This window comes from Rutilus rutilus (genome assembly GCF_951802725.1).
Source record: "Rutilus rutilus genome assembly, chromosome: 9".
Taxonomy (NCBI): Eukaryota; Metazoa; Chordata; class Actinopteri; order Cypriniformes; family Leuciscidae; genus Rutilus; species Rutilus rutilus.
This window is the reverse complement of record NC_140223.1, coordinates 34,058,482-34,074,673: the sequence shown is the minus strand read 5'-3', so window position 1 is coordinate 34,074,673 and position 16,192 is coordinate 34,058,482. Positions and strand designations below refer to the sequence as shown.

At 34.5% G+C, this 16,192-nt stretch overlaps 1 protein-coding gene across 1 annotated transcript in view; it reads right to left on the bottom strand.

Moving 5' to 3' along the window:
• Nucleotides 1-2,148: 2,148 nt before the first annotated feature.
• The window catches only part of abcg1 (ATP-binding cassette, sub-family G (WHITE), member 1), a 33,199-nt gene continuing 19,155 nt past the window's right edge, over nucleotides 2,149-16,192 (bottom strand). Inside the window, exons 4-15 of the mRNA XM_084418313.1 lie at nucleotides 15,840-15,972; nucleotides 14,679-14,729; nucleotides 13,848-13,993; nucleotides 10,123-10,246; nucleotides 9,901-10,015; nucleotides 7,737-7,885; nucleotides 7,511-7,612; nucleotides 6,192-6,360; nucleotides 5,927-6,027; nucleotides 5,142-5,300; nucleotides 4,867-4,985; nucleotides 2,149-2,821 (exon numbers count right to left, since the gene is read on the bottom strand). Coding sequence (XP_084274439.1) covers nucleotides 2,593-2,821; nucleotides 4,867-4,985; nucleotides 5,142-5,300; nucleotides 5,927-6,027; nucleotides 6,192-6,360; nucleotides 7,511-7,612; nucleotides 7,737-7,885; nucleotides 9,901-10,015; nucleotides 10,123-10,246; nucleotides 13,848-13,993; nucleotides 14,679-14,729; nucleotides 15,840-15,972 — 1,597 coding nt within the window. The 3' untranslated portion in view covers nucleotides 2,149-2,592. The remainder of the gene's footprint in view (nucleotides 2,822-4,866; nucleotides 4,986-5,141; nucleotides 5,301-5,926; nucleotides 6,028-6,191; nucleotides 6,361-7,510; nucleotides 7,613-7,736; nucleotides 7,886-9,900; nucleotides 10,016-10,122; nucleotides 10,247-13,847; nucleotides 13,994-14,678; nucleotides 14,730-15,839; nucleotides 15,973-16,192) is intronic.

Here is a 16,192-nt window from a genome sequence, read left to right as displayed (position 1 = left end):
ACATATTGTAACTAGTAGACCATTTCAGATATGGAAAATTAAATAACTTTTAAAATAGAGCCTTTGAATGTCTATATAAAACAATCCCTATCATTTTGATTCTACGGTTCATACTGTAAGTGCAAGATTCAAAGAAGGAAGCTAAATAAGAAACATAATATACAATTAAGATATACAAAAAAACATAAATATGCACTACATTCTAAGTAGACATACTCTTCCGACAGAATAGAGGTAATACAGCAATCAAAGATGGTTCAAAAGATATTTCCACATCAGGTTTGGTATGATTATAATGGTAATAACACTTGAGTTAAGCTCAGCATTCACATTGTGCCTGCAATGTTTAGTGAATGATGCTCTGAATGGGGACATACAGCTCGGAGGTCACTAAACATCTGCAAAATGGACATTTAACACAAAGAACCCAGATAATAAATAGCATTCTTCATTTTTGTCACATTTTCACTTTTGCATTAACTTCACAATTACATCATTTTTGATTGTCCCGTAACCAGAAAGCATGGAATCTGTGAATAGATGTCAACAAAGAATGTAACATTAATCAACGACAATGAAATAAAACTTGTTTGGATGATAAACGGCACGTGGAAGTATGTGAGATCCTCTATGATTACTTACATGACCTTCGAACCTATAATTCAGGAAAATCAAAGGCATTTAGAACAGTAAACTTGAACTTGTAAACCTTTCGTAAAATACATTTCTGAAAGTAAGAGAAGCATTTTAGGGTTTGCCAACTTTAGGGTTAATAACTTGGAAGTGCAGAAGTTCAACAATTTACTTTGCAAACGTTTAAAAATATAATGCAGTGAACAAAGAGAAGCCAAAAGATGCCAAAATTCATATTTGCATATGATGATGGTTTATCAGATGTACTGTACTTAATTACTAAAGTCATAAAGATATATTGAACAGTTTTTTTTTTTTTTTTTTTTACATGCTGTATGGAGCCTTAAAGGTGATCTATGTAATTTGTTCAATGTTAAAATAAATTCCTTTTTTGTTTTTAACACCCAGAAATATCAGCATGGATGAAAACATCACACTACCTAAGGCTGTATACTTTTATGACAGTTGCTTTAACAACATTTGTGATGGGGGTGGGACTATCCGTTTGTCTGACCAAAGATAGAAGGTGTGTTCAAGAAATCTTCTTGAAAGCAGTCATTACTTTTGCAGTTCTGTTTGATGACAACAGTGGCACAGAATGTACATGCTATTAGGATCTGATGCATTTTTCCCTTTTTCATTCTAATGAGATCCAGTCATCTTGAGCCTTTAGTTCTCTTTTGGATTTGTTTTATTTGTTCCTCCTCTGATAGGATTGTAACCCAGTTACAACCTACACAAGCTTCTAAGTTATCATTCTTCTACTAGAGCAACAGGCAGCCATTACCAACAGAACGAGAGCTTTTTAATAGTAGAGGGAATGCCAGGTAGACCCGAAATAAATGATTGTCTTTTATATCCAATCATTGCACAGGAAAAAAGAAAAAGAAAAAAGGGCACCCTTGTGAAAAGAAAAGTGCAGTTCAGCATTCTTTTGAAAGGAGTAGACCTGCTAAAGTCGAAACTGAATTATTTATTAGCTTAAACGTGATTAGCCGAACTTAAGAGTTTTGTGATCCACTTCATAACTATTTCTTCTATATCGTCTTTGCAATATGGTTAATGTGCACTGCCAGATGTACTGGCAAACATTTATGGTAAACAAAAACATACTTTTAGGGCATTTCTATTGAAACTTGTATGCTGTATTAATAAATATATTTGTCATTATCACACATTTGTAATGAAGAAGTTGCAATTTAGTGCATTTCAAATATATGAACTTTAAATGTAATATCAAATAACACACTACAATCAAGTGCTTTACATGTGACTTAATGGCCTATGTAAGTGGAAACATGAAATCAAGTGTAGTTCTGTAAAGCACGACAAAAGATGATTAAAACATGATTTACAAAGTACACTTTAATATGAAATTATTACAAAGTGCCCCTTTTAAACGTACTTAAGTTTTGCAGCAGTCATGAAAGTGCGCTCTTATTAACTACACTTAAGTGGCTTTTATTTCATCAATATTATATTATCTGCAAATACAGTTTTTTTTTTATTTTTTTTAATAAATGTTCTTTTAAGATTTGAAGTAAACTACATGTGCACATTGAATACAATTAAGCACACTTCTTTTTTCACAAGGGCAAGAGAAAAGATTCCAGCTTTCCAATATGATCACACACATTAGCCCATTACTTTTTCAGTCAGCTGCTGAATGTCTGCTCCTGTGACTCTTCTTCAGTGCGGCCATGTTTCTCTGTCTATCTGGCAGATGTTTGGTTGAGTCCCAAAAACGGTTGCGTTCTAAGCGCTTTGTTTTCTCATAAAAGCACGCAAAAGCTGGACATTTACAGTACATACTGTGACTTCAGGTTCAGCCCAGGTTTCTGTCCAGTGTAGGCAAACATGCCGATGGTTCTTTTTGAGGGAACAAACCCTCTCTGTTTCGGCTTTTTCGGCCTGCAAGAAAGTCTCGATTGTACTCTCTCCGTCACGTCTTACACAAGTCTATCTCTCAGCATTGATCTTGTATCGGAGGATAAAGTAGGCGATGAGACGAAACGACACAAAGAAGATGCCCAGCACGATAAAGTCCAAGTAGAGCTTTGCGTCCTCAACATCCAGCTCCTTCAAAATGGCTTCTGACTTCTGGAAGTGGCATGTCTCGTCTTTGTCGCAGTGCAGGTCCTCACGGTCAAGCCCGTATATGGACAGAATGACTCCTTCAAAACCATATCTGAAAGTCAGAGGACAACTGATTTAGAAAAGGACCACTATCCAATGTTTTTGGTATACAATTTTGTTTTATTATACAGCTCAATGGAATACTTGTTTCTGATTGGTCAAATGCAGCATTCTGTTGTCAAATAGTTTGTATTTTGACCACTACTCTAAGTCTACTACATTGTGCCTATATAGTTGCAAGTCTTTCATATCTCTTTGTACTTGCATAATAAAATAATTTAAAATTGAATCGATATATCATGATAATTTATTTACTTATTGGTAATAAGTAGTAATAGTGAATAATCCTAATGTAAAATCTCAATCAAACAATCACTATGATTAACCTCTTTATGATAAGTGTACTTCATCTTACATACTGTACATAAAGACAACATGCCATTATATTTTTAGCACATTTAATTTTTGTAATGATATGTAAAACATAATCTTGAGCAGGAAATAATGTTATACAGTATATGTAAAGGAGTTAAACACCCTTGTGAAAAAAGAAGTGTGCTTAATTGTATTGAATGTGCACTTGTAGTGTACTTCAAATCTTAAAAGTCTATTAAAGACTATTACTTGTAGATTATATAAGATAAATGAAATAAAATGGACATAATGAAATAAAGTGAGTACACTATCATGACTGTCTCTTAACACACTTAAGCACACTTTTGTGTAAAATTAAGAATTTTTAATATTTTGTCATGCTTTAAATAAGTACACTTATTTTGATGTGTTGACTAAAGCATATGTAAAGTACTTGATTGTAATTTTAACTGTAGTTAACATTTAACTTATTTGATATTACACTTAAAGTTAATATATTTATATATAGTAAAACTGCAACTACTATCATTACAAATGTGCAATAACAAACTTGTATGTCATGTTTAAATATACAGTATCATACAAGTTTCAATAGAAATAGTATATTATGTTTTACTATAAATGCTTGCCAATACATTCGGCACTTTAACATTTAAAAATTAACACAATTATAAAAACAACATATAAAGATGTACTTAAGTCCTACTTAGGTGGGTCAAAAAGCACTCTTAAGTTCAGTTAATAGCATTTAATGTAAAGTCTACATCTCTTTCACAAGGGCACATAAAACGCAGTGAAACTGTGATATTGCTGGTTAATCATTTTGTCTTTAGGTATAAATAATTCAAGTAAGAATTTCTGTTCATGTACCTAATTTCAAATAATGCAGATGAATGATTTGGCACACAGAATCTATCATATCTTAAAGGAGAACTCCGGTCAATTTTAACATTGAGCTCATTTTTTTGTACATTTGGAGTGCTGTCAGTGCAGAGAACAACGACAAAAATCGGTGTTTCCTACAACGTGTTATTCTCTTTTTAAAATTTGCACCCTGTTGACTTCAATGGGGCAAGTTTTAAACCTGCTTTTAGCCTCTTAACATCCTTGATGTGTCATTACAAGTGCACAGGTCATGTGAGTGATTCCTTCTGAGTGAACGCGGGTGAATCTGACTGCAGTAGATGTGAAAGATATGAATAAAAATGATATTTATTCAGCCAGCGCACATACCTGTATTTACATCCTGTTTTCGGTCGAAGTCCATAGTAGTCGATTGTCGAGTTCACGCGCGTGATCATAGGTACTAAACCTATGCGCGTGAACTCGACAATCGACTACTGTGGGCTTCGACCGAAAACAGGATGTAAATACAGGTATGTGCGCTGGCTGAATAAACATAATTTTTTATATATTTCTTTCACATCTACTGCAGTCAGATTCACCCGCGTTCACTCCGAAGGAATCACTCACATGACCTGTGCACTTGTAATGACACATCAAGGATGTTAAGAGGCTAAAAGCAGGTTTAAAACTTGCCCCATTGAAGTCAACAGGGTGCAAATTTTAAAACGAGGATAACACGGTGTAGGCAACACCGATTTTTGTCGTTGTTCTCTGTACTGACAGCACTCCAAATTTACAAAAAAAATTAGCTCAATGTTAAAATTGACCGGAGTTCTCCTTTAATATTGAACTGAGCATTTCCTGAGGTTCCCTTACCTGACATAGGAAATGTATGACATCCATTGGAGGTATTTTGGGATGGTGTCAAAACTGACAAAGAAGCCTGAAAATAGTAGCACAGGGATGGCTGTCACAGGACCAACAAAAGTTGCTACCTGTCAAGGAAACACAATACTGCATCAGACAAAAGTGTTCATTTCCTGTAAATGGCTTTGAAAATTGATTGATTGATTGATTGATAATGAGGCAAATTGTTTTCATAAAATCAAGTATATGACAGAACAGGACAAAGCAAAAGTAGAGGCATCTACTTGTAATGACGTGGATGCTGCTCCTATAAGTAGTCCCAACGACTGTGCAACTAATGACGTGAGCGTCCCTAAAGCCAGGAAAAGAATGAAACGGACTGCATCTGAAGGTTGAGATGTCATCCAGTACACTATGCTGCAGTACGCCACCGGGAACACAACCTGTGAAGCAGAAAGGAAGTATTTTGAAGTATCGCCTTTCAAAGAGAAAACTAACAATTTGACTTTTTGTTCATAAGTCAATGTTACAAAATTGCTTAGTGACCTTGAAAATAGATATAGAGTGACTTTGCTTTGTAACTTTGGAAACCTTTTTCATGCTCAAACAGCAACATTACACACTTAAGAAAGACGAACATGTAAAACAAAAAGCATAATAGGATCCATATAGAAAAAAAATAAAAACATTTTTGTCAGGTTAAGTAAAACATCCCAAATGTTCAAGATCTTTTTTTTTTTCTAACTGAAGAATATTTCTTGTAGAAACACTAGAGGATATTTCTGATGGGGAAACGCAAAGCCCACTTATGTAATGTTGCAGCAGGATTTGTCTATATTGTGCAAATAGTGATTTGTCCTGAAAAGCAAATCCTCTTGAAGCTCCAATAACATGTTTATGCCATAACCATCTTAGTGATTCCCCTTATTGTTCCATTTTTATCCTGTTATGCGTATGTACTCTGAAGATATCCCATTCTAAACCTTATTCTTATCCACTATGTGAATCATCTCAAAAGAGCAAGCTACTTTTCAAGAGAAAACCTCATGTTTTATTTGTTCCATGTTACCTGAAACGGGACGTCCGCCATTGTTTTGGCCAAGTAGTACGCCTTTAGACTGTACCAGTAATTTAGATGTTCTCTCAAAAAGACGCCCATCTCAAGTGGAACTACAATAACAGTCAGAAAGAACAGATTAGCATACGTAGAATGTACATATCAAGTTATTTTTTCACATACAAGAATAGTGTTACAAAGTAAAGTAAAAGTGCATCAAAGTCTTTCTTGTATGAAGAATATAATGGACCTTTTTACACAAATTTCACAGACTCACAGGTGAGAACGGTGGGCATCAAAGCTGCGAACATGAGGAACAACATGGAGAAGAACAGGAAGCCAGAGTTGCTAAGGACTTTCTTGGCCTCGTTGCCAATGCCCAGGTACAACAGACCAATGAGGATTCCAATCCCAAGATGAGATATGATGCGCAAGTGAGTCAACACCTGAACAGAGAAGAATCATTTTCTAATCAAGCTTATGTTCCTTCTGAATTTACAATCAGATTTTAAAATGTATTTAGGGCGCAAACAGGATACATCTATTTTAAATCTAATTTAAATGAATTAAAATATAATGACATTCTGATGACAAACCACCGCAAGTGTATATTCTAATATTTCAGGTTCTAAATGATAACCATTCAATATGAAATTCCTATGTAATCATGCACACAATATGAGGTATTTCCAAAAGAAATGGTGATTTGTGTTCCATTTATACATATTTTGGTTCATTAGTTAACATTAGTTAATGTATTAACTAACATGAACTTACCATGCGCAATACATTTGTTACTGTATTTGATCATCTTTGTTAACGTTAAGTTAATAAAAATAAAGCTGTTATTTGTTTGTTCATGTTAGTTTACAGTGCATTAACTAAAGTTAACAAGATTTTAATAAAGTATTAGTAAATGTTGAAATTAACATTAACAAACATTTCTAAATGCTGTAAAAGTACAGTTCATTATTAGTTCATGCTAACTAATGTAATTAACTAATGTTAACTAATGAACCTTATTGTAAAGTGTTACCCATATTTCATTATATTTACAAACCCAACCATTGGGTTTAAAATTTAATAAAAAAAATGTAAACCAATGGTTGGGTTTGTCCATATAGGACCCAAACATGGGTTGAAACAACCCAGCGTTTTTTAGAGTATAATACTAATTATAATAATAATAAAAATAGAAAACACTTTATTTCCCAGATTTATTTCCTGCTGTTAGACTGTTAAAAATCGTTGAATTGCAATTCAGTGTATTCCAGTGAAAAGTCATTGAAATCCATGATTTGCTACTATTATTAAAACGTAATTGGGAATAAAGGTAGTTTTTATATAACACGGATGTAGAAGCACCTAACCCTGGTTGTTAGCCTAAACTTGACATAAACTTTAAACTTGTCCCTCAAATCTGATTGGTTGATTGCAATGTTGTTCCAGGTTTAACAAAGATGTTGTTCCAGGATCATGTTGCACTTGGTGAAATCAGGTTCTCCATGTTTTAAACACCAGACGCTCTTTATGACATATTAGGCTGTGCTGTGTATGTGTCACTAAACGTCCCCACTAGGTGGCGGTGCAGCTTACCGAGTCTCTCAGGATGCTAAGAAAAGTTCTCTTGAAAAGGATGCAAAACTGCGTCAAGCAGCTGGCAGAAAAACTATGGCAACCCTCCGACGACGAAGAGTCCTAAAGAAAATAGGATAAATTATTACATCTCTTGTGTGCTAAATTATCTGAGCCAAAAATACAGAGATGCAGTCACACGCACTGCATCATGTTACATAAAGGTTTCAAATGTTTCTATACATACCTCATCAGATGGTCTGTGCCACAGGAAGGGGTTATGGACCCCATTACCATTCATTTCACTTTTGTAGTCTTTCTCACACTTCCATTCCTGAACAGCCTTCACCAGCCGAGCCGTCTGGTCACCGTATTCACCAGAGGCCACCTCCATTACTGGAGAAACAAAGAAAATACGGTGACACTTTACTTTACAGTGTCATTGTTACATGTTACATGCACTTACCATAGTAGTAACAGTAAATTATGCATAGTTACATGCAACTAACCCTCAACCAAATCCTAATCCTACCCTAACCCTATAGTAAGTACATGTAGTTAATTAATATTACTCAGTACTTACATGTATAATTGCACTGTAAGTGGCCATAATACCTGTGAACTTGGTACATGGTAACTACATACAGTACCAGTCAAAAGTTTGGAAACATTACTATTTTTAATGTTTTTGAAAGAAGTCTCTTATGCTCATCAAGCCTGCAGTAAAAAAAAACAAAAAAAAAACAAACAGTAATATTATGAAATATTATTATAATTTAAAATAATGGTTCTCTTTTTTAATATATTTTAAAATGTAATTTATTTTTGTGATGCAAAGCTGAATTTTCATCAGCAAGTACTCCAGTCTTTGGTGTCTTATGATCCTTCAGAAATCATTCTAATATGCTGATTTATGATCAATGTTGGAAACAGTTGTGCTGCTTAATATATATTTTTGGAATACTTTTTTCAGGATTCATTGATGAGTAAAACGTTAACAGCATTTATTCATAAAAACAGCGTTTATTCAAAATAAAAACATTTCTAACAATATAAATCGTTACCATCACCTTTTATCAATTTAACGCATCCTTGTTGAATTAAAGTACTAATTTCTTTAAAAAAAAAAATGTATTGTTCCCAAACTTTTGAACGGTAGTGTATATTGTTACAAAAGATTTCTATTCTAAATAAATACAGTTCTTTTGAACTTTTTATTCATCAAATAATCCTGAAAAAAGTATCTCAGGTTATAAAAATAATATTAAGCAGCACAACTGTTTCCAACATTGATCATAAATCAGCATATTAGAATGATTTCTGAAGGATCATAAGACACCAAAGACTGGAGTACTTGCTGATGAAAATTCAGCTTTGCATCACAAAAATAAATTACATTTTAAAGTATATTAAAAAAGAGAACCATTATTTTAAATTGTAATAATATTTCATAATATTACTGTTTTTTTTTTGTTGTTTTTTTGTTGTTTTTTTAACTGCAGGCTTGATGAGCATAAGAGACTTCTTTCAAAAACATTAAAAATAGTAATGTTTCCAAACTTTTGACTGGTACTGTATGTACATAGTATTTAACTACAGTGTAAGTACACATTGGTACATAGTATCTACAATTGTAATATTTGTGTAACTACACACATGTAACAACCCACGGAATGGTATGTGTAAGTCCAAATGTGTAACAGGACATTGGTAACAACACTTTTTTCACTTCAGTACGTAAGTGCACACGTGTAACAGGAATTATGTGACTATATTTTGTAACAACAATATGTATTTACACAAGTTGTTCCACTTCCACACGCAGTCTTAAATACTGCAGTTACCAGTTTGGATATGAATGTTTTTCATTTCCAACCATGTCAGAATGTAAAAAGCAGATTTACTTTTACAGCGGCAGAGTTTTTCTATTTTTATTTTAGGCAGTAAAATAAATGCTGTTCTTTCTATTCATCAAAGAATCCTGAAAACATGTATCGCAGTTTCTATGAAAACATTTAATGATGCTGAAAATTCAGCTTTAATAAATTCTTTCACATTGTAACAATACTTCACAAGATTAGTGTTTTACTGTATTTTTTATCAAATAAATGCATCCTTGGTAAGCAGAAGGCTTCTTAAAAAAACATTTAAAAAATCATACCAACCCCAACATTTTGAATGTCTTTATTACCTAAATAATTCATTTAAATAGTTTCTGACTGTACATTTTTCACTTAAGTAAAATTTGAAATGAATAGATGCGCAAGTCACTGAGCTTTTTCATGTGAACTTTTTATATGTCAGATGTGTTTCACTCGTGTAACTTCTGAAAGCAAGGGTCCAGCAACTGTTATTTCTTTATTTGTTTGTTCATTTCGGACCTCTGTATACTGAGAGTGTCATGTTCTTACCGAAGTCTGCAGGGTTGTGATAGGTGGGACAGTTGAGTCCCAGTTCTCTGAGATGCGGGATTAAGCTTAACACTCTTCCTCTGTAAATACACTGGCCTTGACTGAGGACATACAGCTGGAGAAACAAACACACCGAGAGTGAGGTGCGACAGGCAGTATTTTGCATAACAGAGTGCATTAAAAACCTCAAAAACACAAATCAGAGTATAAAATAGTGATCACCTTATCAAAGAGCTCAAAGACTTTAGCGCTGGGCTGGTGGATTGTGCATATGACTGTCCGTCCACCCCGAGCGAGAGCCTTCATCAGCGAGACCACCTGGAAGCAGGAGGAGCTGTCCAGTCCACTGAAGAGGGGAAGACAGAGAAAACAACAGTCAGAATCTTCTTGTGGTGCGGCAGTGGCACATATTTCCAAGCCGTGGTGCTCCGATGCAGACAAGGTTCAAGTCTGCACCGATTCCCTTTCCTCCTCTTTCTTCAAAGAAATTCCTGTTAATATATATAAAATATGTTTTTTAGCATGCTCATGCATTACAATTTCTGTTTTATCTATACTGTCTATAACATATTTCCTTTGTGTGTCACTGCCATTTTACTATGAAGAAAATGAGAGGATGCGCATGAATTAATAAACATCTGTTTGCTCAAAATTTGGCATTCGGCAGTTTACCTTTAATATCATGCGCCGTGATAAAAAAATGCTCAAAATTTGGCTTTTGTCAGGGCAGTATATGCTTTCTCAAAGTCCGCTTTAAAGGAATAGTTCACTGAAAAATGAAAATTCTGTCATAATTTACATTAAGTTGTATCTTCTTTTGTGTTCAACAGAAGAACGAGAAATACATAGAGGTTTGAAACAACTTGACGGTGAGTAAATGATGACAGAATTTTCATTTTTAAGTGAACTATTCCTTTAAAGCATCCTCTGTGACGGCCGAGAAACCACACAACGTAAATGGGCTGATGATGTGCATTGTCCTATTTGCCAAGTTTAAGGGTCCAGTATACCTCTAATATCACGGCCTTATGTCCGCTTTAACCCATCCTCTGTGGCGGTCGTGAAATGGCCGCAATACGGCTGTGTACTGTTAAAAATCTAAAATTTGTATTTCGTTAGAGCAGTTCGTCTAGTACACGGATGAGTCCAGCTACTTATTAGTTTGTCTTTTTTTTTTTAAGCGTAAGCCTCCCTTCATATCTAAAGCCCTTAATGTCTGTGGCTCTGCTCGCAATAAGCGCTGCTAAATCTGTAATCCGTGGTTTCGTTTTGAGCAAAAAGCCAAATTTTGAGGGTGTAGAATTCGCATGATGAAGAAGATGATTTTAATGAAGTAGCAAACTTAGGGGAATCACATACAAGTTCAACACAAACAAGTAATCACAAACCATATTAACTAATGAGAGCTGATACAGACATGACAGAAACTGAACTAAACTAAACATAACTGTGACAATAGACAGTATACACGTGGAAAGTTCCTTGTGCGCACAAAATAGTTTCTTGTGAGCATGCAAAAGTTTTGCATGAGCACCGAAAGTCTGTATATATATATATTGTTTTTTGCAAATGTCCCTTTAGGGGCTCCGTATTAAATAAAATATATACATAAAAAAACTTAACTTAATCCTAACCATATTTTTATTTCAGCTAGATGCCAAGGCAACATTTCTCATTTTCATTTAGTTTAACTTTATTTTCTAAAATAACTACAACTGAAAATAACGACAACAACAACAAATAATAACCTATTATATATACCTATTTAACTAATAAGACTGACAAAGACACAAGAAAATGACTAAAACTTTAACTAAAATCAAAATGAAAACAGAAAAATCTTAATGATACTAAAATAACACTGATATTACTTTTTTTGTATATACTATATTATAACTTAGCAATACTTCTGCAGTATATAACAATATGTCCTTGCAATATCACTTAAGTGCTCATGTCAGTGGGCTAGACAAGGTTAAAGAGGTGAGATTAAATCATAATCTTGACCTCGCTCTATCAAAGCCATATTAGACGCTGGATAAAGTGGAAGATTAAGCGTCCATTTTAAAGGACAGGATAATACTTTAGTAGCTGTCAATATAGCAGTGTATTCAAATAATATCATAGCACATGCTACACACAATTTGCTGATTGGATATTTATCTAATGCACAGGGAAATATTATTCCTTTGAGCCATTAAAGTGTCCACTTAACCAAACACAACTCTGTGACGTCACATTAATGATAATGGTCCTGCTGTTATGCAACCTATAGAAGCTGATGCCACATGTTTTGATTTCAATGAAGGAGAATCTGTTTGTCCTTGATAAGCATGGCAATCGTATAAATGCGATTTACAAAGTATTGTTTTAAGCCGAATTGATTCTCCGGAGAGCGCACACTAAAGTCATTTCGGCTTAAAACAATACTTTGTAAATGCCATTTATTAACTCTCCCGGGGTTTTACCCTCTAAGAACAAAAACTACTCTCTGATTCTCTGGAGAGCGCAAACTAAAGTCAGAGAGTCGTTTTTGTTCTTAGAGGGTAAAACCCCGGGAGAGGGATGAAAGCTTAATAGAGTCCGTAGAGACCAGGTCTCAACTGTCCAACAATGTCCCATCTGGGCAAAGCCTGTAAGTGAATATGCAATGAAATTGCATTTGCACATTACAAGGACATAACAGAGAAACCTCATGGGTAACAGCTTTTCAACAAGAGATATATTTGTCTCAGGAACGTCATTTAGAGTCGATTTGATGGCCATGCATTATATATCACTGTAAAAAGCACTTTTTTTTTTTTGTGGTAAAAGACTGTTAATGGTAAGTTGCCTTATTATATAACAGTGGAAAAACTGTAATGGATCCAATGGGACATTTCATGATATTTTACTGTAAAATACTGTTAAATGTGCAGATTTCAGAAGTAAAAACAATCAGTTCTCTTATAATTTACAGTGAAAAAGCATAAATTCCCTGTGTACATTTGATGGTATTTAATTTAAATAGTTATTTTTCCTGTTAGTTTTTGTAATAATTTATGTAACGTTACATCTTTTTTTGTTAAATTAATGTTTCTTGTATTATTTTAGTGTCATGTGTGTTACCATGATGGTGTTTTGTGTTTGTGTGCATTACACTTCTATCTAAATATATGTATTTATTTCATGTGTCTCTTTTACCACCAGTATTATTATGCTGGCTATCAGTATATTATACATGTAAACAACAGATTTTATTACTTTAGATGGAATAGTAACATTATATCAGTTAAATGTGCAGTAAGAGATTTCTGAGAAAAGTGGTTGAAAGTGGATCGGACCGAGCACCACAACACACTTGTAGCCAATCAGCAGTTGGGGGCGTGTCCACTCATGATGGGGGAGAAGAGAGAGTGAGCAAGAGGGACTGTAGAAAGAGAGATGGCTGAGAGACATTACAAAAGAGAAAAGGTCAGAAGAATATCACTGGAAAAAAGGGGTTAAGATTAGCTTTAGAACCCGCATTGATATTAGAAAAGCTTTCAAGCACTGGAGAGACCTAAACGGCAAGGCCTTAAAAAATGCAGAGGTTGTGTTGTTTCTGCTCCAGACGTGAGTAACATTGGTTTTGCTGTTTCACAGAACCAATATATGCTGTTCTTGTAATGTTAGCTATAGTAACAGGACAGTTTGGAGTGTCATTGCATTATTTTGCTTCACTTCAGCTATGGTAAAGAGTCATCCACTCTTGCATTGCGTGTGCATGCATTTTAGGGGCGGAGCAAAGAAGGGAGCGGTGTGTTTGTTTCAGTTGGTATCAAATATCAACAGTGTTTCTAAGAAATCGCCTACTGCACCTTTAATGAATATTCAGATTTTTTAATGCAAAATTAAGTTCAGGTGCATAAAACCTAAAATGTTCCTGCTGGTCTTTTTAAGGCAACCACAACTTGGAGGGGGCTCACCTGGTGGGCTCATCAAAAAACATGACGGGCGGGTTGTTGACGAGCTCCAGGGCGATGGCCAAACGCTTCCTCTGGCCTCCGGACAGATGGGATGTGCGCGTCTTGGCACATTCTAACAAGCCGAGTGCAGTCAGGATTTCCCGTACCTAGAACGACAGCATGTCATGTGGAATAAGGACAACGCATGCACATACATATCTACACTACCGGTCAAAAGTTTGTGGTCGGTAAGAATTGCAAATGTTTTTGTTTTTTATTTTAGTGTATTTTAACTATAATTTATTCCTGTGATGATAAAGCTGAATTTTCAGCATCATTACTCCAGTCTTCAGTGTCACGTGATCCTTCAGAAATCATTCTACTATGCTGATTTGCTGCTCAAGAAACATTTCTTATCATTATCAAAGTTGAATGTTAAACAATTGTGCTGCTTATTATTTTTGTGAAAACTGTGATAATTTTTTTTTATGATACATTGATGAATAGAAGGATAAATACCATTTATTTGAAACAGAATTCTAGTGTGACAATGTACAAGTCTTTTGTACTGTCACTTTTGCTCAATTTAATGCATCCTAGCTGAATAAAAGTATTAATTTCTTTCAAAAAAAGAAAAGGAAAAAAAGTACAACATTTTGACCGGTAGTGTACATGTTAACTGTGAGTTCACCAATTAGGACATATTCCTGCAACAGCATCCGTGTCGTTCATGCAACAACATTATTATAAGCCAATCAAGTCATGTTTCAGGCACCCATGGCTGACCTTTAGCATAAAGATTAGGCCGTACGTACATAACCGGGTGAGAAACTTCACACGCCTCTCGCTTACCATTTCACGTTTGCCTTCATCCTTTTCCTGGAGTTTGAGATTAGCTGATACCTGAGCAGGGAGAGTGAGTGATTTAGATCATGATGAGCATTAGCCGATACAACTACAGCTAACAGAGGGATTTGCATCAACTCAACAACACAACAACTGCAATTACATGAGACATATTCCTGTGAAACTAGCTGTGACAGCTAAATACATGATTTATTTTTAGTTAGTTTGTGTACATTACATTTACCATGAGGTAATGTTATGCTATTGCTATTAAAATTTTTATATTCTTAACTAAATATTAACAAATATGTTACATTCAAACAACAAAGGTTACATTCAACACATGGTGTAACACTAATTTTATGTATTACTTAGAGTAATTTGGGTTACACTTCATTGTAAGTTGTCATTGTTACAGTGTAATTATACATGTAAGTACTGAGTAATAATAATTAACTAACATGTACTTACTATAGGGTTAGGGTAGGATTAGGATTTGGCTGAGGGTTAGTTGCATGTGATTAATCATAATTTACTGTTATTACTATGGTAAGTACATGTAACAAGGACACTGTAAAATAAAGTGTTACCGTAATTTGTACTTGACTTGAGTACTACTTAAAGTAAATACTTGTACTTTTACTTAATGATATTTGCAAGGGGAAACAATATTTACTCTTCACAATTTCATCTACCCTGGCGAAAAAGAAGTGTGCCATACTAAATGTGCACTATAGTGTACTTCAAATCTTAAAATTATATATTCTTAACTGTACAGAAATACCAATGAAATAAAATGTATGTTAAAGTGTACTTCTTTTTCACAAGGGCAGACCTCCATTAGTTTACTTCTCATCATGTCTGACAATGAATGTAAATTTTACATATAAAATAGGTTAGGACATCTTTTCAGTTCAGTGAAATATCCGGTGTCAGAGCCATAGACAGTCATGACAAATTGCATTGTTTGATTAATTCATTTTCCTGAATAACTCTTTATAACACTTTTTTTGTACTTTTTAATTTTATATGTATAAATAAATGTGGAAACCTCATCTGGAGCTTTACTCAAGAACTTTTAGCTATAGATACTTGAGACTTTTAATTGAATGGGGATTACAGCATGTGCTAATGCAGCTCAATGAGATGATCTCAGCAGACACGTACCATCATGGCCTCCTGTACGGTGAGGTGTGGCAGTAACATGTCGTCCTGCATGATGTAGCAGGACACTTTCCTAAAAGATCGCAGATCTCTGGGCTGCCCATTTATCAAGATCTCCCCCTTCATGCCTGTTTCCCTGTGTGATAAAGCACATCTTCACATATACCTTCTTTTGTAACGTCAAAACATTCATAACCACCATTTCCTGAATCCTGATAAATGATCATGGTCTCCCCCACATGTCAAGTAATTGCTGTATTCATTCAGCATCAACACTGAGACATACTTCTTCAGGCATTCTTCATTTGTAAATTGCTTTGCATAAAAGTATCCGCAAAAAAGAATACGTTGAAATA